This window comes from Nyctibius grandis, chromosome 2 (assembly GCF_013368605.1).
Source record: "Nyctibius grandis isolate bNycGra1 chromosome 2, bNycGra1.pri, whole genome shotgun sequence".
NCBI classification, from domain to species: Eukaryota; Metazoa; Chordata; class Aves; order Nyctibiiformes; family Nyctibiidae; genus Nyctibius; species Nyctibius grandis.
This window is the reverse complement of record NC_090659.1, coordinates 94,018,100-94,040,918: the sequence shown is the minus strand read 5'-3', so window position 1 is coordinate 94,040,918 and position 22,819 is coordinate 94,018,100. Positions and strand designations below refer to the sequence as shown.

At 44.5% G+C, this 22,819-nt stretch overlaps 1 protein-coding gene across 1 annotated transcript in view; it reads left to right on the top strand.

Annotated features, from left to right (window-relative positions):
* SIAH3 (siah E3 ubiquitin protein ligase family member 3) overlaps positions 1–5,766 on the top strand; it is a 45,875-nt gene extending 40,109 nt beyond the window's left edge. The window contains exon 2 of the mRNA XM_068395595.1: positions 5,173–5,766. Coding sequence (XP_068251696.1) covers positions 5,173–5,766 — 594 coding nt within the window. The remainder of the gene's footprint in view (positions 1–5,172) is intronic.
* Positions 5,767–22,819: the final 17,053 nt, after the last annotated feature.

The following is a 22,819-nucleotide window of genomic DNA, read 5'->3' as shown; positions in this document are numbered from 1 at the left end:
AGTTGTACTCAGTAGGAAACTGGATCTTGGAGTGGGGTCAGCCACAGTGGGAGGCAGCGTTAGCACAGGTGGTGGATGAGTAACAGGGGGTGTGAGCACAGCCCCTCTCAACCCCTGGCTCCCAACGAAGGTCACAGCTGCTGTGAACTTGCATGGGTCCTACCAAGTCTCCCGTAATCCAGCCAAGAAAGTTGTGGCTGAGGAGGAAAGAGTTTGGATCCATGGAAGGAGCAGATGTGAGTGCATTATGTGCATTACTGTAAGTAAAAATATGAATGAGGCATCTAGGCTCCCAGCATAACACTGGGGAACACTGGAAAGTGCAGAAAGGCAGCATTTAACCTTCACTCTGAAGAAATGAGCAGCGTTTGTTCTTCTACTATGTGGCATTGCCACTCACCCTCCTTTTACTCTAGATCCTCAGGGTCTGGGTCGCCTCCCATGAAGTGGGAGGACAGGTTTCAAACCTTCCTCACCCTGAGGGGCTTGTGTTGAGCAAATTCACCATTTGCAAGTCAGGACTTTAATTGCAAGGCATTTTCTGCTCAGGGCAGCAGCCACCTTTACTCTCCTGTTTGAAGCTGTGCCAACGTGTAGCAGAGAAGCAGGGCTTGAGGGATCGCGGTGTAGCTGGTGCCTGCACTCCCCAGGGCCGGGAGCTCAGCCAGCAGGGGTGCAGTGTGGGTTGCTGCCTCTGTTTCCATTATTTTTACCATAGCTGACCTAAAGCCTTTGCTATTTAAAATACAAAAGTTCCTCCAGAGCATGAGGAGCAATACCAAAGCCCTCTCTCCTGGGTGGGTGCCTCAGCTTTGCAACTGCAGACTCAGAGATATGTTTGTGTCTTCTCTACCTCTTGGAGATCTTGGAGTTCTCTACCTCTTGGATTCTACCTTCCCCTGGATTTTCTATCAAGTCACTGGTGACTGGAGGCATAATGGTGGTAGGGAGTCATGGATTTACACCCTCGTGTGAGCAGGCATCCATTTCTCTCTCCATGGACTGCGTTGCCTCCAGTACGGCAGAAGCCGCCCATGGTGGTACAACTCCCTCCTGTCTGAAACCAGTAAAACCAGCAGCCCTTCTGCTCCTTGTCTAGAAACCAGTAAAACTTCTGCGGGTCTGCCCCAAGGATGTTTCTGACTACATGTAGTGCATGGTGTCAAGGGGGATGTTCCTTTGGCATCTCTTAGGATGAAGTCTTAGGATGAAGTGAATTGCACTGTGGGGTCTGCATGGGCTGTAAAAGGAGCTGATGTTCTTCAGAGTTTGCCACCTACACCTCAGACATCAAAGTTAGAACAGATAAGTCACACCTAGAGCGGTTTGTTGCATTTTTAGCAGAAAGTCTGTAAAAAGGCTGGGGCAGGACCCAGAAGCCCTGTGTCCCAGGTCCAAATATAACCTTTTTTTTTTTTTTTGTAAGAAAAATACCATGTGTTTATAAATTTCTCTTTGCCAAATGAATTGTTCTTAAAGAGAATTACACTGTAATAAGCCGCATCACTAAAAATAAATTTTTCTATGAGGGTCAGAGCCTGGTTTCTGTGGTTTGGTGTCTCATGATGGGATTACCTCCTGTCTAATGAGGAGCACTCTGGTTGAAGCCTTTTCTTCTGTTCCTAAAGACACTGTCTCATGTGGGTTCTCTGGTGTCTATAATATATTTGGGATCAAACTGCTTTGTTTAGATTCTCATATACAACAACGTAATAATGCCCACGTGGCAAGCTGTTCCTCCCTGGAGACATGAAAGGGTCATACTTCTCTACCCTGCTGCCTCTCTCACAAAAACAGTTGAAAATTAAAGTCTTTAAGGCTTCTATCACACAGTTAAAATTGACTGAAATTGGCCAACATGCTAAATGATAATTGAGAGTAATACTGGACTGACGCAACAATATAATAAACCTGATTTTATTAGTTAATAGGGCAATAAATGATGGAAAGTAAACACTGGAGCAGATTAAATATGGAAAAAACGTTCATAAATATTTATTCAAGCATTTAAATGCTTGAATTTTTTTTGCATTTCAATTTTAGAGGTTCGATTCACAGCCGTATGAAAGACCAGCAGGGCACAGGCACCCAATAGTTACACTCATACCTCAAAAGTAAAAGTAAAATAATCGTTTTCTGTGAGACTTTTTTCACAGAGACAGGGAATTTGCAAACATTTCTTTCAGAATATTTCAAGATCTAGAATTTAGAAATAGGAATGTTGAATAATTCAGAAACCAGATTTTGAAGATGATTCTCACCTAGTCAGAGAATAAAAATAAATCATGTGGTTTGTGCTGGATTTCCAGAATTTTCAATAAACCTGGACTGAACAAAGTCAGACCAAAAATCCTTTGCTTAAATGATTCATGGAAAAGTTTCAAAAATGTGAGATGTGAAAGAGAATTCTCAATTATTTGCACGTGCACAAAAAAAAATCACAAATGAAGGAAAAAGAAAAATACATTGAAGAAATTTCTCATCGTAATTTATTTTTCCAGTTCCTGAGCCATAGAAATGTGCTTATCATAAAGTGATTTTTGGAGATACTTGTATTTTCTTACCTTGGATACAGTTTAGATGGATGAGCTACCGTTGCTCTCCATGCTTATCAAATTAGGAGAATGCATTTCTAAATTCAATTACATAGTCAGTGGAAATGGTTTCTCTGACTCTGGCAATCTTTGGAGAGGAATTATACACAGTCTATAAAGCTTCGCATTTCAAAACTTAATTTTGAATGTTATTCAAGAGGTTAATTTAAGATTCATAGTCTTAAAGAGAAGTTAAATAAAACTGATAGAAGGCTGGTACTTGTCGAGTGGTTGAGAGGTTTATCAGCATGTGAGTATGAGTTCATTAGTTTTAATTAGTATAATCACTAATGTTGCATTAACAGTTTGGTGAGAAAAAGTAATTGCTCACACCCACTGTATTAGATTGGAAGATTAGAATTCATTTTATGAGGCAATTAGCATTTCAGGGATTTTTTAAAAGGCTTTTACGATCTGCCATTGCAATAGCCTCCTTCACCAAAAAGAGTTTAAATTAACTATAACTTTCATACTAATGGAATGCAAAAATTGATGTAGAATTAAGTGTGAACCAGAAATCCCACCGCGATAATCAGGCAGCTAAAGCCACAAACCTCAATTAGTTTATAATGACCTGTTTTATTTCCCAGACAATGATGGTCATTTATCTGTCCTCAATTCATTATCTCCTTGGAAAGTTTATATTCTGGAATTTTATACAGCAAAACAAATAAAATATGAGGAAGGGTAAAGTAGAACAGTACTATCAAAGTAAAAATTCTCTAAAGAAAAAGCTGCAAGGTTCAATAATAGGGCTTAAATAGTCAATTATTCTTCATACCAAATGTCAGAGGAAGAAGAAACAGCTCACATTGCCATCCAGAGCCTTGGGAAGATCCATGAATTTCACAGAAGCAGCAATCACAGCCCTGTTCTGCCCATCACGTCCCTTGGCAGCTACTGACAAAATAAGAATTGGGATCCAGGACTTTGTCATCCTGGTTGGCAAGGAAGCCTGCTCATCTGAGAGTTGGGACGGCTGACCCAAGAGGTTGCCCTCCAAGGCATCCTGGAAAGCTAAAATGCAAGTTCAGGTGAGAAAAACTGCTTGCAGTAAGAACACTTACTCTCACATCAGGGCTGTAATGAAAGGCATCCCAGTATCCATAAAGAGATGAGACAATGCATCATTTGCAACATATCTGGCACCTATTATAGGGGATTATGCTTGCCCCTGGTTAAAACAAATCTCTGCTCAAAAACAGCTGAATAAAGCCCAAATCTGTGGTGACTTGGATGTGGCATGGAGGAGAACAACTGTTAGATGTTAGAACTGTACTGTTGTTCCTGTAATTTTGGGTACATATGTTAGAATGAGCAGACGTGGGGCAGTATCTGGGGAATTACATGAATCTTCCTAAAACATATGTTAAAACAAAATGTACATGTATATATATATGTACTCTTAATTCTCATACTCCTTATAAGCATCTCCAAAAGAGTTCAGAGGGAGACAATGTCCTCCTACGTTTAAGCATCTAAAATGTAGGTACGGCTAGACAGACTGGATCTCAACTTTAATCACTCGGGCAGCAGCTGGTGCCACCTTTAGGAGGTGAATTACTCCAGCTAAGATCTGAATCCGACACTGGGAAGGGCTGCCTCCCTTTATTGACTGCAGAGGCAGTCCAAAGTAACCAGGTTTCCGTCTTAGGTGGCTGAAGTAAATGCTTAAAATTGGGTAGGATGAATCACGACCAACATGCCTGTGCCTTAGGGTTTACCTATGCACAGAGTTATTGTGGAGAGCCATTACTCTTCCTGAATAGCATTACATGTGGAAACACTTTTGGTTGAATAACTTACTTACTTCTCTTCAACAGCATCCGCCTGACAGAGGCAGAGCGGTTTGCTTCCTAGTCCTCAAGCAGAATTATTCTGCAAAAGCTGCTGCCTTTTCAGCTAGCTGCCCTAGCTTAATACAAATTTATTTAAGTATAAAAATGCCATTAATTTGCCATCCATTCACCTTTGAGAGCTATTGAAGATTTGTGGAGGTAAGCGCATCAATTGAGCACAAATACATGGACAAAAAAAAAAATGAAGGCATCATATACAATAAAAACTGACTTTTATTTCACAAATTATGGGTGTTATAAACATATTGTTTCTGGAGAAACGCCTGTATTTGCCAGTGTGTTTCATTAAAGAATAATAAAGCCATACATATTTCATTTCCTTGTTCTGAGCTGCAAGAGCCTTAACTATATAAAATGCCCCATGCTGTCCTTGATTTGTTGGGCTTTTTTTACTTTTTAATCTGATTTTTCCCCCCAAACTAATGAAATTGCTCTTTAAACACATACATCACTTTCAGTTGAAGTGACTTGTCATGGCTCAAATGGTTTCTCTCTTCTCCTGGAGAACAAGGCAACGGTCAGCTTCTTTTGCTGTGAAGATCCAGGCCTGGATTGCCCCTGATCTCAGCCGGATTTCAGCAGTGCTGAGTTCCTTGTGTTCTCACCAGTGCTGTTTTAGGTGGAGTATTAGGTGGCTGGTGTCTGTGGGGTCTGAACCTTGCGTATCTGCACCGGTTCCTGGTCCACCTTTGTCATGTGTAATTTCTCTCTTCTTGTAGTATGCACCGACCCGCTGTGCAGCTGCGCAGACATCTGCGGAGCAAGGCGTCCTTTCTCCCTGCCATCACCACGAAGCAGTGCATGACCCCCAGCTGGTCCCCTGCACGTGCCCGCTCTTCTCCTGCCCATGGGAAGGGCACCTGGAGGTGGTGGTGTCCCACCTGAGGCAGACCCACCACATCAACATCCTTCAAGGGGCAGAGATTGTCTTCCTGGCCACGGACATGCACCTGCCTGCACCCACAGACTGGATCATCATGCACTCTTGCCTCGGCCATCAGTTTTTGCTGGTCCTCAGGAAGCAGGAGAAGTATGAAGGCCACCCCCAGTTCTTCGCTACGATGATGCTGATTGGCACGCCGACCCAAGCCGACAACTTCACCTACCGGCTTGAGCTCAACAGGAACCAGAGGCGCCTTAAGTGGGAGGCGACCCCCAGGTCGGTACTGGAGTGTGTTGACTCTGTCATTTCGGATGGGGATTGCCTTGTGCTGAACACTTCCCTGGCTCAGCTCTTTTCTGACAATGGAAGCCTAGCAATAGGAATTGCAATAACCACCAGCAAAGTTCACAATGCTGAAGTTGAAATGTGAGGGGGGAGAGGAAGAGAACAAGGAACAATGGTGCTCTAGCTGCCTTGTGAGAGCCAGAACTTGCGGACTTTTTTGGGGGGGTCTCAGGTCTTTTATGGCATTTAGTACTCGTCCACAGTTGGCATTATGTAAACATCCTGTGGTTACAGTCTCTGTGTAATGTATTTACCGTTTTGTTAATACAATTTTATGAGAAATTTTAAAGAGGCTAATCAATTTATTGTCGCCCTCCAGCAACACTGGAAACAACACTTTCTCCTGGAAATTGCACCCAGGGTGACTCATAGAAACCTTTGGTCTGATCATGCTATGCAAATATGTTTCCTTCATTGTCTGCCTAATTGCCTGGTGCTAAGGACACCCCTGTGCCTGGTAAAAGGTAAAGTATTCCACTAAGGGACAAAAGCATCTGGTTTCTATACTAGGAATGGTGGTTTAACTCTTACACTGTGGTCACAACCAAGCCCTGGGGAGCTTGCAGTTTCAGACCTCTCTTCAGCTTCTGAGGAAGCAACCTTCACCACCCAGACAGTGAAAGCTTCAGAAGAAAAAGTCACCATCTCCCTGAGCTGGGGCCTGGGAAGCCTCATCCTGCATTAAATCGGGTATGACAGCTAGTGGGTGGTCACTGTGAGCATGGTTAAATCTCACTCTTGTATCATGATGGGCAGCAAGAGGCTTCCTAGATGCTCTGGCTCCAGGTTGGGTATAACCATAGCCAGCCATCGGGGCATTCACCTTTTTAGCTGCTATTTCCTTAAGCATTCAAAAAGAGATTCTCAGAAAATAAAATATCAGGACAGTCTTAAGTTGTGTACTGATCTTGCTATTGAGTTCTGTGCCCCTTAGACCCACAGTGTGTGCTGCTAAATATTGATTTAAAACAATGCAGCCAGAATATCTGCTTGAAAATTGGCTATGAGATTTGAAATGCCCTCCTTTAAAAATAACCTTAATTTCTTTTCTTCCATACACTTGGGGGCGGTGATGGTCCCTTTCTTCTGATGAGGGTGTTTCACAGATGGCGATGGTCACAAGAAGTCATTGGCTTCTCGAAGAGCTTCTCCCTTGGATGGCTCCTTGGGGAGAGTCAGAGGCAGGTGCTGGCCATCTCCTGACACTCAGTCCCATCTGCAGTCAGGTACGTTTCCTCCAGAGCCAACAAAAGCAGTGAAAACCCACCACAGTAGGTGACATGTTGAAAGAGGGGGCTCAACAGTGAGTGTGACACACAAGAAGCATGGGAAATTGTCTTTTCCTGTTTTCTCTTCTGCCCATGTGTAGCTGTGGCCTGGCTGTTCCTGAATGCTTTTTTGAGAAACATCTGGTGGGCTGGGTCACTAAGTAGCTAAAGAGACTGAGGCTCATTGCTTGAGTCCCTTGGAAAACTAAGGCAGGGGGGAAGCGAGCTAAGAACAGTCCTTCAATGTTTCAAATGGCACCTCTCTGTAGCTAGCTTTGGGTAGGCAAAAACACTGATGCTAATCTCTCCCATCTGCTGCTCTCCTGGGAATTATTACAAATGATGGTGAAGTAAAAAGAATTGCAATTTTCCTGAGATGAATGCTATGAAGGTGATGTTTTCTGAGTTGCAGGTGCACCTCGCCTCCTTACCTGGGCTTTCATAACAGGTCACTGCTCAGAGAGCAGCTAGGGTCTCTTCAACAGGCTGTTCATGACCACATAGCTGAGGTCTGAAGAAGTCTCAGTCCCTATAAGAGTGTGCTGGGGCATACCTTCACAGCTCTCCCACCTCTGAGTTTGGGGGACCTGGGGGGCATGCCGGTTTGCAGTGCTTCACTGGAACATGCAGGCTTCAGAGTGGCTTGCTTTTTCCCTGCTGTGTTAAATATTCAGAACAAGTAACTGCTGCCCTTTCCCTAAATGATAGCAATAAATAAATCATTGATGTTTTTGTGGACTGAAACTGTCTTCTCTGGCTCCTCCAGCAAATATTCTGCTGCTGAATTAAAACAAAGCAAAAGCAATAAAACCCCAATAAAAACAGTTCCTCTAGCTTAAACTTCCTGAGCTCTTTGTACACTGTAGTAGAGACCTAACATAATGCTGCTTTTGTTGCCTGATCACAACCAGTTCTAGGAAGAGGGATATTCCTTGGGTATTCACTCGTTCCAGACTATTTACTTCTTGCTAGTTGGCACCTTTTGCTCTTAAAGTATCTACTGAAATGAAGAATGTGCTGTTGGTATTTTTGGGCATGCCCCTTGCCAAAGGACCAGTGCGTTTCTGGCAGGATGAGTGTGACAGCAACTGTTCTCTGGGACGGGCATGTCCACCCCTTGCCAGCATCCTGGTTTTCTGGTTTTGATGGGGCAGGAGGCACAGTGGAAACATGACCTCCCTGACATGGACTTCCTCACATCCCACATGTCCTTCTCCCAGAGCTTTCTCATGACCACACCAACAGTTCAACCTTTCCATTTCCTTCCCAGTCCTCCCCCTCATCTGGTGGCCATCCTTCTCAGCCGATTCTCAAGCTCACAACCTGGGTTTCACCCTTCGGCTTACAGAGCCTGTGGCGCTTCTTGCCTCCTCCTGCTTTTGCCTCTTGGGTGCTGTTGCTTAAATTGTTCTTGCTGTTCTTTGCAGCCAAGCAAGTAACCTCCTTGCTCGGCTGTCTCCACAGCTGCAAAGTCCCAGCTCTGGCAGGGATTTCAGAAATCCAGGTACGTTGGAGTACTGATGAAAATCTGCCCAGCAAGACTCCCAGCAAATACAGAAAAGGAGAACACATTTTGGGGAGAAAGGAGACATGGGTGCCTAAATCCAGCCTTCATAAGCATCTCAACATAAAACTCAAATGTTTGTGGGTGTATTTAAGGACTTTCTAGCATGGAAGACATTCTAAATCTGTCATAATTCAAAGCCTATGAGCAACCCTTCACTGCCATAAAGCAAAGGTGAAGCAAATATTCTGCATGGTGGGATATAAATCCTAAAATGATGGCAAGTAGGATCAACAATGAAATTCAGCTTACATTCACTCTTTCAGTGCCCATAATAGAACACTTTTTACAGCTCTCTACTCATGGTTGAAAGGCAGCTGTAACTTGGCTTCCCAAATTTGGGCTGAAATTGGCACTTCTAGAATTCATTCCATACTCTAATACTTTGCATCTTTATAATGTATTATACCCAGTCACTCTAAATTCCTTCAAAAACATGAAGAATACAGTCTCACATCTCTTTGAAGTAAGGAAGTACCCTTCATTTGGTGCAGGAGAAAATGAGGTCTTGTGGAATTGCTCTGCAGGTGTTGCAGAATTGCTCTGCAGGTGTTGCAAAATTCTGTTTTCCTACCTGAGAGCAGTGTTCCCTCTTTATTTTTTTATTTTTTTTTACATAGACAAAGTGGTGTTTTTTTTCTTCTTTTTAGAGTTTTTACATATCTGTGTTCATGGCTGGATTTTCTTGTGCCTAGATTAGTAAATTGCAACAATAATTTCATCAGGGTGAGCCAAATGGATTGCTACCAGACCCACTAGAAAACCTACTTTTGTTCTTCTGCACTATCCATCAGACACAGTGTGAATGTTAATGTCAGATCTGCAGTAAAACAGCATTAGTGTTTTCAGCTCAATCCCATTATGAATTAAGCTCACATCTCATATCCCTGACTCCTTATAAATCAGCTGAAGCATCCCAAGTCTCATCATCTTGAAGATGACAAAGGATCTTGCTGTGCCAGTGCCAGCTGGAGGGCTTGCACAGAAGTAGGGCTGTAGTCCTCTTCCCACTGGACTCTGATACCACATCCTCCGTTTCATACCATCCTTTATGAATACAGGCCAGTAAACTACTGAAGAAACAAGAGGTGGTAAATTCTGGACAATGAAGGGGTTATAACAAAATGAATGGTTTACAATAAATTGCCGGATACTGCTGCACGACTCTCTCTTTTGGGCATCAGAGGAATGAAACACGATTGACAGTACTGTAATATAGGTGATTCATCTGCTTTTCTAGCCCATAACACACCTGAAAAACACTTTGGTCAGAGAAGAGTCTGTAAGAACAGACTCAGAGATGTACATCTGCTCCAAATGGATCAGAAACACCTCACATGGAGGAGCTGCAACTTCCGAACTGTTCAGACACAAGCATAAGATTTTAATCCTCTTTTTTTTAAAAATCCAATTAACTCTGCGTGCTCACACTGAGTGAAGGGTGGAAAACAAAGATTACCACATGTATCTTCACCAGAACTATTCACACAAAAAATATGATTCATCTTCTGCAGAGATGACCTTGCAGAAAACGAGGGGGTTTCACAGCAGGGTAGCACAGGGCAGTGCCTGCAGACTCCGGAGGCATACACGTACAACTGAGGGCAGAGCTCAACCTCCAGACAGAAACACTACTCAACAGAAACTACTCAGAGTGAGGTCACAGCGGGGGCTTCAGCAAAATGATCAGACCTCCCGAGAGTAGCAAACCAGTGGGGAGCTGAGACTCTGTGCAGAGATGTGTCTCTTCACATCAGGACCTTCCACCCAGCGAAAGGGTCTCTCATCTGTTGGGACCCTTGTCTTGGCAGCTGTGCAGATGAGAGGATCAGCCCTTGGCACTGTGGGTCTGTGTGTGGATGGCCCTGATGCTGCATAGTGAGTGCAGACACCCAGCCCCAATCCTGCCCCACAGCTCCTCTGGTTTTGGTGGGTACCTAGCTACCTGCAGCTGCTAGGGGTTCCTCCAAGCCCCATCATCCAACAGTTTTGTTGTCTTTCACCTGCATAGCTCCCACCAAGGTAGTAAAGTATTTGCTGAAAACCATCCAAAAAATCTTTGGCAAAACATCAAATTAAACCTACACCTCCTACCCTGAGTTTGGACTATGATCACTCATTCTTTTTTTCTCCACAAAGGCAATGGACTAAAGCATAGCTTTTTTATCCCCCTTTGGGCTCTGCCCCTCCAGAACATGCATGTGAAGGATTAGCAGGCAGTGATAATTTTCAAGAGAAAGATGAGGAAAGACGATGCAACATTCATTGCAAAGATGGCTGTTCTCGCAGTACTTTCACAAAGGGACATCAGGCTCCAAAAAAAGAGCCTAATAAACCTTAGTGGGAGGTAAATGGGAAACACCAATTGCAGAGCCTGCTGTCCTTTGACTAGAATGAGCTTTGTATCTTCCAGGTACCGAAAATCCTCCTGACACATTGCCTATCTGAATACATCACTTAATCTTGTAGGAAGCCCCAGGACTGAGTGGTTCTTGCTGTTAGAAATTGCATCAAGTAACCTTATTGAAGATAAATGGCTTTGAACTTTCATGGCAACAGTGATGAACTGCTTCGACGTCCATGTGGTGCACGCTGAAAAATCAGAGCTTTTAGACAAAGAAATAAGCTTATTCAAATGCAAACGCAAGATTTGGGGCAGAGTTTTCAGGTGATCTTAAGAGCACTTTCCTTGTTGTCACAGACTGGATGTCTGCATAGCAAGAATCACTTCACTGCTGGTCAGGTCCTATTGGCTTGAGTTCAAGAGAAACTCAGATGTTCTTCCTTTGTCTACTAAGGGACACAACTTTAAAAAGTAAAGCAAACACCGTCATGTATGAAACAAGTCTGGAAAGGATCTTTCTTTTCACATGAGACTGCCTGGCCAGCAGATTGGTGAGAGCGCTACATCTCCTACCTGTTCAGGGTGAATCCAGAGTCACAAGCACAACCTAAGTAGACACTTTTTTCATGTTACAATCCCTGCTTCAACTATGGAAGATAACAGCTATCAAACAGCTGGCTTGAAGCCTTTGGTGACTGTCACGGTTTAAAGCTGGGCCGGCTATTAAACCTGCGGCAGATGCTCTCTGTTATCCCCCCCCTCCCCCCAGAGGGAAAGGGAAAGGGAAAAGGGAGAGAGACTTCTGGGTTGGAAAGTTAAAACAGTTTTAATAAACTATAATAATGAAAAAAAAGAATATAATAACAATAATAGAAATAATCAAATATATACAAATATATATACAAAACCAAGATTGAGCTCCCCTGAAGTCAGCCACGTCACCACCGGCACTGCAGGGCAGGCTCCGGGAAGGCCCAGGCTGGGCCTAGCGACGGTCGAGAGCTGGATTCAGGAATGCACGGATCGGGATCGGGGGCAGCAGGAAAACAGACGGCGTCCTCCTTGGACACCAGCCATAGCAGAAAGAGAGCGAGACCCTCGTGATCCCCCCGCTTTATACTGAGAATGACGTGTATGGGATGGAATACCCTCATTGGTCAATTTTGGGTCACCTGCCCTGTCCGCTCCCCCCTGCAGCTGCGACCCCCCTTCGGCTCTTCACTCGTAAGCAGTGAGGAATTCAGCAGTGACCTTGGTTTCTCTCAAGAACAAGTACAGCAAGAGCCTTTCTGCACAACATCCCTACCGGTGCCTCAGTGATAACTACAAACTTCGAGCGTTATCAGTCCTGGAAGCAGACACTGTCTGCGAAAACATGCAGTTAGTTTCAGAAAGTGCAGTTACTTAGACGAGACTAAGCTGAAAGTAAAAATCACTGAAAGGAAAATCGGCCTGGTTTAGACCTCTCTCAAAATCTACTAATACCGACTTTTAGGCTGAGGTGGTTTTAGGGCACAAGACAGCAAGGCTCAGCTGAGGCTCTGCTAGGCTCATCAGTGTGTGTGCATGGGAGGGATGCAGGCAAGTCCTGCTTCTTTGCCTCTGCCTTTCACAGCAGGAGCACTAGATACACGTGCAGCGATTAGTTTGGATCTCTCCTAGTAAGCTGTGGCAAATGGCTGGACTACAGAACTGGATACCAGCAGTTCTAGAGGTGTTCAGTCCAACAGCAGCCAAAATCGATGTGAGTCCCTTCCTTAGCTTTGGGAATTAAAACAGGATCTTGCACAGGAACATTAGGCTCATTCATATCTCCATCAGATGGCTCCTAGTTTGGGTTACAGATTCCTCTCTGGCTTCTCACAATGACACTAGGCTACAAAACATGGCTAGGTGCTACTGCACCTTCCACAGTAGGGTCCTGACCCACAGAAAGGTCTCTGGGAACTACAGTAATATAAATGAATAATACTATAAAATACTAACATAAAATAGCAATGCGGTGAGGCCTTTTAGGGCTGATAACATCTTTAAAAGTAGCAGCTGACAGTGAAAGGGATCATTACTCAAAATGAGCTTTGGGTGATGCTTGTGCTTTTGCCTTATTGAGATGTGGAAGAGATATCCAGAAGAGTGACAGTCTCAGGGCTACCCTGATAACTCAAAGAAGTTCTGAACTAAAAAAAAATTGCTAAGAGAGTCCTAAGTGAAGCATAAGTATATTGCTGTCGCCTCTGGGCAGGGGTTTCTTGTGACATGTGTCCTTGGAAAAGGATTTCCAGTAGGCAGAGAGGGTTGAACTTTGGCACGTCACAGCCCCTGCTCTGTCATTTCCATAGTTTTTGCAAAGAAATACTTAACCAGGATCGCAAAAAAAGAGTATAAATATCCACTGAAAGGTGTGACCAGTGTGGGAGCTGCCAAGGAGATTTATCCAGCCTCCTCTGGGTAAGCCTCCACGTGGCTCCTCTGCCAGATTGGCAGAAGGCAGGAACAGCCCCAGGTCTGAGGAGGACTGGCTGCACTCCTGACAGCCTGTAAATTGTTGTTGCTGTTTTGTGATAACTCCTGCGTTGAAAAACAGTGGAGAATAAACCTGGGCCCTCTAGCAGTGTATGCCTGTCCCAGATGATGTTGACAGGACAGTTTGTGGGTTATGGCGAACTCACCAGCCCTATAGTCTGTCATGCAGGACTGACACATGTTGAATGGTGGTTATGTATGCCCTGGGAAGCCATGTTAAAAAAACATTTCTGCATGTGATGTGTATTGAGGGTGAGCACTTAATTAATCATACTGTCTGTTCTGGGTCACATCTCACTCCTGATTGCTCTTCTTCTCTCATCTGGTAACCTGGAGGAACCGAGCTGAGTCACCAGCCATGCAGGTGTCCAGCCACTGGGGCCAGCACAGATGCACCTCAGGGGGTGTCCGTCCTAGAGGGCTCATCACTGTGCGTAGAGAGAAACTCCAAATAGCACAGATACAAATGCTGAGAAGTCCTTGAACAGAAGCTTTAACTTTAGAGATCCTCCCATCCAGAGAGAAACAGGATTTCTTTCTGCAAAATGCACTCATCTCCACTGCTGAGTGCACTTAAGCTGCAACCTAAATGAAGGCCTTACCATGCCTCATGAAGTTTCCCCATGCAGTGATGGTTGCATTTCCCATTCAGACTCGATGGCTATCAGGTCAAATGGGCCAGACTTGGGCCTCTCAGTTCCTCAGTGACTGACATTACTCCTTTGCAGTGTAGGCACAAAGTAGCTCTTCTCCAGACCTGATGATGCCCTCCAGGATCAGGCTCGCTGCAGAAACTCCATCTACACCATCCAGCCACAAGATCAGAATGATCCTTTCCAGCCCTAGATCTGTGCAGCCGTTACATTCACATTGCATTGCTGTGAGGCCCGTGATCTGACTACACGTGAGCCAGCACAAGCATCAGAAGGCACCCTGCCACAACAGCCTCATCGCTTTACCATGTTAAGTCACTGGCTCAGCCCATGGTGGGTCAGCTGTCCGTTTTGGAGCTAAGTTAACCCTACCAATTGCAGCCATCTGCAAGGCTGATACAGTGACTGACAGGAAAAAAAAACATTTTCTTCTCCTGATTGTGACAAACAGACACAACAGCCAGTTCTAGAGACAGGTCTGAACCATCACAGCTAAACTGGGAGCTACACTGCAGGTGAAAGTTGACAGCTGGACAAAATCTAACTCAGATATAAGGAGTGGTTGAGTTCATCAGGAGTTGAAAATGAGAAGAAATGAGGAGATACTGATGAGGAGGGTTATGGCAAAGTGCCCAAATGCAAATGTGACAGGAACAAGACACTCCTAGGCTACAGGTTAAGAGGTATTCCTGGAGCAACCTTTAGTTTTGGTGATAATACCCTGGCAGAAAACTGACACAGCTTGGCTTTCAGACCGATTGGGCTGGGCAGCAGCCAAGAACAGCTTTTATTCATTACATGTAAACTGAGCAAATTGCCCAGGGAAGGGAGTCAATAAACATGGAGCCACACGGCACCATTTTCACAGAGTGACCTTTCAAAGTATAATTGCTTGTTAAGAGACTCGATGGCAGTTGTCTTTGATCAGAGAAGCACTAACTGGGCTGGCCTGTGGACTTTTTTGTTGTCAAGAGGGAGTATGTTGGAAAAGGGCTGGTTTTGGCTAGCTCCCATGCGAGGCTGTGATCAGGAGACGTCCTCCTGACTCCTCAGCAACACAAATGTTTGGTCTCATACCCTCTAGGGAAAGGCAGAAACCACAGTGATGATGCTGGGGAGAATTTTCATTGTCACTAAAATGCCTATGGCTTACTGCTTACTTCTCATCCAGTGGTGACAACCGCATACAGATCACTTCGTCTGGCGGAGATTTTGATTGTGATCATGGTGATGCATGCTCCTGAGAATGGTCCTCAGTCCTTCAGACCACAGCCTTCAGGCTACAGCTCCCGCTAAGATGCCATCATGGGGTATGGGGTCACAACCCCCAAGGCAGACAAGCTGGCTGTCCTCTCACCATCCTACCCTAAAGCAGTCTTCTTCCCTGCCAAGCAACCTTGCCTCCAGCCCAAACACCCCATAAAACTATCCTTATTCCTCCACAGGCAGCAATCCCATCCCCTTACAGCACTCAAAGGCCCTCACTTCAATTCTTCTAAAAAGCAAACTTTCCAGCTGAAAAAGTGAACCCAAACCACCTCTATGTTATGTCAACATAATTGCACAAGACTTCATATTCCCAAAGGGTTAGGGGATCCTGGCTATCTCTTCAGCCTTGTGTTAGACGCCACATGTCATAACACAGTGTCATTTCCCAGGATAGACACATTTAACCCCAAGGCAAACTAGCACAAGACATTGCAAAGTGTGCAGCAGGAAGAAAACCAGCAAGAGACTGTGAGACAGGCTTCCAGTTTCAGTTAAAGAAGCATCAAGGAGCATAATAAGGAGTGCTTGGAGCTGGGCTGGCAAGGTGAGCATCCCTGAAGCTCAGCAGAGGACTATGGAGAAGAGGGGTTTCTGGAACATGGCTACTCCATGATTTAATTACAGTTCAGGTCACTCAATCCAAACGCTTAGCTTAACCTATGAGGTTAATGCTGAGGTGTGTCCATCTGTGAGCATCAATGACAGTATATCTTCAAAAGCCCATCTTTTCTTCCAAAATTCAAGCAATATCACTCTGCTAATGCCTCAAGAAAATTAATCTTTTGAGAAACTGAAACTGTTACTTTTTGAATGAGCAATACATGGCTGTGCCACTTGAAACCCTTATGATGGCAAAGCTCCTAAAGCAGCTACTTCATTTAAGGACCAATGCATAGCAATTTTTTCCTAGGACTTCAGTCAGGAGATCTACGTATATGCTTAAGCATTTAAATGGACAGGGAAGGACTAAGCACAGACTTGAAGATAAGCATGGGCAACCTGCCTGAACCCAGGTGAGATATGCCAGATTGGAATTTAAGTAAAGAAAGTGGCATAGGAATAGATAAGAAATTTACTGTGCAAACCCTAAGCAGTGTTTTCTTCCAGTTTTTAGACATATACTTGGATTTGTTAGCATTTGTATTCCACTGCCCTCCCCAAATATTTGACATAGATTTAATATATTACTTTGTATGAAGTGCTCTGCTTTAACACGCAATGATACCTCAGAGAGATTTTCTTAATCTGAACCAATGTATATAATTTTCTAGAAAACCTTATGATGATATATTACCTGAAAGAGCAGCAATAAACCCTTCTATTGGTATCTGTAAAACATTTCACAATGTCTGCCATGAAAAATGCCATTAAATCCTATTTGGCATTCTCAGCTTGTGTTGGAGGGCTACTTTTATGAAGACAGTAGTGCATCATGAGAGGGTAGAAATGAAATATGAGGAAGAAAAGAACAATTGTGAAAGTGCACTGCCTGCTAAAGCTTGCCTTACAATTTGTTATTGCCTACCTTTAATCTTTTACAGTCACAACCAGTTTGAAAAGAAAAGTGTCAGCATCACCAAAGGCAAAACATAGGTCCCGATATTCCCAGCTTGGGCTGTCCCCAGTTGCTCTCATGAGCTGGATTCAGCACCGCCTGCATTTAGTGGCAGGAGCTTGAAAAACCCATGTGGGAATCGGAGATTTGGTCCTGCGTCTAGCCCAAAGCTGGTCACGTGGGGAAACAAAGAAAGGGGTTCTTGGTATTTGCTAACTTTTCTGTCATTTCACTAAATTGAAAAGCCACTATGCTGCTCCTCATTGCTTGCAGGCTTTGGGGGTTGTTTTTTGTCTGGACAATCAACAGGGAATACACTTCAGTGTTACCCCATAAGTTGTCAAGGACCTTCACAGATTAATTATTTAATTTCAGGTTGCTTATTTGCAAGATCAGAATTGGGCAGGATCTCTTACCCTATTGCCTGTCAATTCCTTTTAGCATCAATCTTTTTCTTTGCTTTCTTATTGCCAAAACCTGTTTCAGGCACTCATGAAGACTGATAGAAATTGCCTTGAAAAGAACTGAGTGATCAAAACTGACCAGATGTGCAAGATGAATATTCATGGTTTATTGGAGCAACCTCCACCCTTTTCTCAGAGGACGGTACCTTCAGCTGACCTGTTGTGTCTCATACAAATTACTGTCTCATTGCCACTCATTCCTCTGGAACCTAGCTGCAAGGGACATCAAGCTCATGTTAAATAATTCAGCAAAACTGTGTCTGATCCAGAATGGAAGCACCTGAAATTACCTGCCATATGTGCAAATGAAAGTGGACTTGAAGGGACTACATGAACCAACTTCTCCCCTTGGACATGAAGCACGGATATTGTCCCCTCTGAATTTAGACATCTGGAAGGTAAGTGCCTGCGTCTGCACAGGTTGCCCACAGTTTCCCTTCTGGAGGATGGAGGTAGGGCACTTTGAGGATGTAACTCATTTCAGCTATTAAAACACCTGCTTCGGGAGGAAAGAAATAAAGTTGTTACATGGATCACATCAACATCCGCTCTTTGTTGGGGGCTCAAATCTCCAGGAAAACCAGAGCGAAACCTACCCCAAACACTGCAGGCTAGAAGTGAAGGGTGCCTTGTGCTTGCACTCCTGCCTTATCCTAAAATTCCCTGGGGAGTTCATTGATTTACCAGCTGGCAATAGCAAAAGTTTACCACGGGAACATCCTGGGCTGTGGATTAGCAACAGTCTCCAGTTCAGCAGCAAACAGAGAATTTAATTTTCATTGTCCTCACATTCTCTGGCCTGACAGCACAATCCTAGATGCAGTTTCGACAGGGTCTAAAGAGGAGGACTCCACCTCTTTTGGGATTAACAATTGGGATTAACAATGGGTGACCGAACACCGGAACAGGCTGCCCAGAGAGGTTGTGGAGTCTCCTTCTCTGGAGACATTCAAAACCCGCCTGGACGCGTTCCTGTGTGATATGGTCTAGCCAATCCTGCCCCGGCAGGGGGATTGGACTAGATGATCTTTCGAGGTCCCGTCCAATCCCTAACATTCAGTGATTCTGTGATTTTCTTCATGGCAGACAAAAAAAAAAATACCTGATGATGGAGGAGGGAGATCTGGCAGGTGATTTTCCTCCACTTCATAGAATTACAGAATCATAGAATGGTTTGGGTTGGAAGGGACCTTAAAGATCATCTAGTTACAAACCCCCTGCCATGGGCAGGGACACCTTACCACTAGACCAGGTTGCTCAAAGCCTAATCCAACCTGGCCTTAAACACTGCCAGGGAAGGAGCAGCCACAACTTCTCTGGGCATCCTGTGCCAGTGTCTCACCACCCTCACAGGAAAGAATTTCTTCCTACTATCTAATCTAAATCTACCCTCTTTCAGTTTAAAACCGTTCCCCCTTGTCCTGTCACTACTTGCCTTTGTAAAAAGTCCCTCTCCAGCTTTCCTGTAGGCCCCCTTCAGGTACTGAAAGGCTGCTAGAAGGTCTCCCTGGAGCCTTCTCTTCTCCAGGCTGAACAGCCCCAATTCTCTCAGCCTGTCTTCACAGGAGAGGTGCTCCAGCCCTCTGATCATCTTCGTGGCCCTCCTCTGGACTCGCTCCAACAGCTCCATGTCCTTCTTCTGTTGGGGGCCCCAGAGCTGGACACAGTACTCCAGGTGGGGTCTCACAAGAGCAGAGTAGAGGGGCAGAATCACCTCCCTCGACCTGCTGGCCACGCTGCTTTTGATGCAGCCCAGGATACGGTTGACCTGGGCTGCAAGTGCACATTGCTGGCTCATGTTGAGCTTCTCGTCAACCATCACTTCCAAGTCCTCCTCAGGGCTGCTCTTAATCCATTCTCCACCCAGCCTGTATTTGTGCTTAGGATTCCCCCTGAACAAGTTCACTGGTTGTTGCAGAGCAGTCACTAGTTTGCGGAGAAGGCAGTTGTGCCTTAAAACCCAAGGCAGGAATGGTCAGAGTGCTTTTTGTGGACTGAAATTATGTTTGGGGAAGGCGGTGTGGTACTTCCTTTAATACAGCCAAATTTCATGCACAGCAAAAACAGGGGCTAAAAATAGGCCAGGATGCTAATGAGGGCCTGGCACACACCGTCTGTACAACGAGACAATGATTCTTTTTGAAAATGCAATAATTTCAGGGGTTGTTTCATTTTGTTTCTTTCTGCTTCTGCAAAGTGTTCAGAAACATGAGGCTGTTTAGGTCTTCAATTTTTTCTCCTTAATCTTAGGAAGATGAAATGTTAATGGACAAAGGAGAAAACAACTAGAAGCAAGAGTTGCTTTACTTTTCCCGAGGCTGCTCTCACGTGATCAGCAAACAAAGTGGGTCAGAGAGTGCTTTCATAACACTTCAGGTGGATTTCCACACAGCCCAAGATGGAGGACAGGGATATTTCTTACACAGAAGAACTTTGATTTTCCATGGTTTTTAGGTACTGGGGGCTGAAGCACCCACACTTTTTTTATTGCAGCCCAAAGCTTAGACACGCGGCTTGTGCAAGAGGTGGACTGTCAGCTCCAGCTGGACCTTTCCACAAGCCTGGGACATTGCTGCAGTCTCCGGCCATTTCCCAGGCTCTACACTGTCCCCCAGGAGCTCATGCATGATGCAGCCTGACCTCTGTTGCAGGCACTGCTGGGAGCTCTCTGTCCTCAGCTTGGTCATCCCTCCTCCCCAAATGCACCTGGCAGCTCCAGGTTATCCCAGGACACTCACTTTCGTGGGACACCTGGTTTCCCAGCTGCCCATATAGTTCATGCACAGGGTTTCCCTGGGGATGAGACATCCCACCACCCTGTGAGAGAGACAGGGCAGAGGGAAGGACTTGTTCACCCTCACCCCACATCTGTGAGGAGCATGGGCACAGCAGAACTGAAGTCCACCTTTGGATGCAGCTGCTGGCAGTGAAAATGAGCTGCCCCCAGCTCTGGTGCACCTGGGCAAAATTACCCAGCGGTTCAGGTATGATGGGGCATTGCATCGCATGTGGCTGCATAAACCACATCTCCGAAGGAAGCCAGGCTGAAAATCAGAGCAGGAAGCTAGAAGTGTTTATGAAACATATCTTTTTTTTCCTGTCAGGCACAGCCAACTGCCTGCCCATTAGCAGCCTACATCAGTGGACCATAAAGCATGCAGAAGATCAGGAGCTGTTTTCTGGCACACGCATGCTTGTCTCCTATAAATACTACTTTGTGAGGGAACAAAACAGGTATTGTCTCTTAATGCTCCCATTAAACAGAACCACACAGATGGTAATTAATGCATCATGACATGACTAAATTGTAAGAAGAAATCACTGCAACAAGAAGTCACCACAAGAACAGCAGGATTCAGATTAGTGTTCGTTTCGAGATCAACTCCTTTGCTTGAAGAGCTAGGGACCAACTATTCCACGTTATGAAAGATTTATTTTTCTGCTTTCTCGAGTTTCAGGTCATACTGGAGCTTTGTTATCTTTAACAGATTCATGTACTCCTTCTCTAGTGCTTTGTCAAATAATAATACTTACAAGACAATAAAAGGAAAAAAGAAAATACACACAAAAAAAAGAAGCCCCTCCTTTGTCATAAGTCCCGGGTAGGTGAATGCATGTGTGCATTTGTGCGCAAGTGTGTATATGAGAGGAGTTGTTTATTGCACCGTCCAGCAGAGTACGAAATAACTTATGTACCATCTACATGCAAATATATCTTTCATTTAGGTAACAAACTCCACCCTTGTATAATTTACCCCAAAAATCGAGCTGTGAGGATACTGCTACTAATCTTCAAAAATCAACTGTGCCTTTTCAAAAGGGATTTTGTCTTCCTATGAATTGATCAAACTTGACAAGTAATTTCAACCTAATGTTCATGGCTATCCTCCTCTCTCCTCACCATCTGTAGGTGAGAAATCCTATTTTCTGGAAGTGACAGGGTAACGCAGGAGGCTGCAGACATCTGTAAAAAAAAAGAAGTGGTTTTCCCAGAGCTACAGGCAAAACAAGGGTGGATTCAGGAAGGATATGGATAGGGTTTATTTTTGAACAAATGATAAATTCTTCATGCCTGTGACTGTCCACATGGAGTCAAGTTTTGAGAGCAACAAAGAGATTAAAATGTCTCTGTATTTAAAATACTATGGTAGAAATGCTCCAGTGGAATAGCCTTGTTCTTGTTAACAAATATAATAAAGGCTCTCAGAAAAAATTAATTCTGCAAACTTATTGCATCAATGAAAACTGCATTACAGACAAAGAGACTGAATGTAAACTCAATTTTCTTCCAGATTTATTTATAAGAATATCAGCTTTGACTGAAAGCTGATCAGTCCTACATCATGCAATACAGGAGAAATTGAAAAAAGGCCAGTTATCACCGCGCCAGGATCACTGACATGACTGAGATTAATCCAAAACAATTTGCACAACTACAAGAGAATCTTGTGCACATTTTGGTTTTCTCCCAGGAAGTACAATGCCGGCTTCTTAGGGCCCTTTTTGGCCATATCAGGACACTTCAGGGAATACAGAACAGCCCCCATGCATCAGCGGATGGAGCTCCCGGTATCCCTAGGCTGAGACTATCTAGCCACAAACATAAGCACATCTGTGTGCAATCCATATAAAAACAGCAACGCAGAGGGAATAATTAATATGTTACTCATAAAACCTCTGTGCACGTGTTTTCCCTCTTTCTGGATTACTTCTGCTCCTGAGAAATCAGTCAGGGCTATTTTCCCTAGCAAGTAGGAGGTCCTCATGTGGGACACCAGGTACCCTCACACCCACCCCAAGGTGAAAGAGTGTTTTTTTTTCACCATGCCTACATCTAGATAACTGGACCCAGGAGTGTCCCCAGCTGCTGGGTCCTGGTGCACATCTGCATGTGTCTTGCCTCCAAAAGTCTCAAGCTAGGCCCTTTCCCAACCACACACTCTACTTCCTGCACAGAGGGAGCCCCTACCTTCTCTCTTCAGCCCTCTTCTGGGGCTGCTTATTGTCATCTTTGGGACAGACCTGCTAAACATAAGCTACAGTACTCATTCTATGAGGGTGAGAGGGATAAGTGGTGGCCAGCAGGCGAGCTATGACTCAAGACCAGCTGTAGGTCAGGTTGAAGAACCTGGATGCGCAAGGCACGAGGGACGGCTGGAGGGTGGTAATTGACTTTGGTATGACAAGAGTTTTTGGAGTTCTGAAAACTGCTTTAATTTTCCCATTAGAAGAAATCCCATAGCTTCTGATGGTTTTCACAGCAGGGGATTATGTCAAAACAGATTGAAAAGGTCCTTTGGAAGACTTAAAAGGTCAGGGCTTTCAGGTCTTTTTGTATTTCTCCCCCTTTGCTTCCGTCCCTCAAGAGTATAACCAGAAGTCCACCTCAAACTTCACTAAAGCAGAATGGAAAAACACTGTCAAAATCAATATATGACCACAAATGTCTTCCTTGGGGAAAAAAAAAAAATAGAAGCTAGAAAAAGAATACGTTTTTC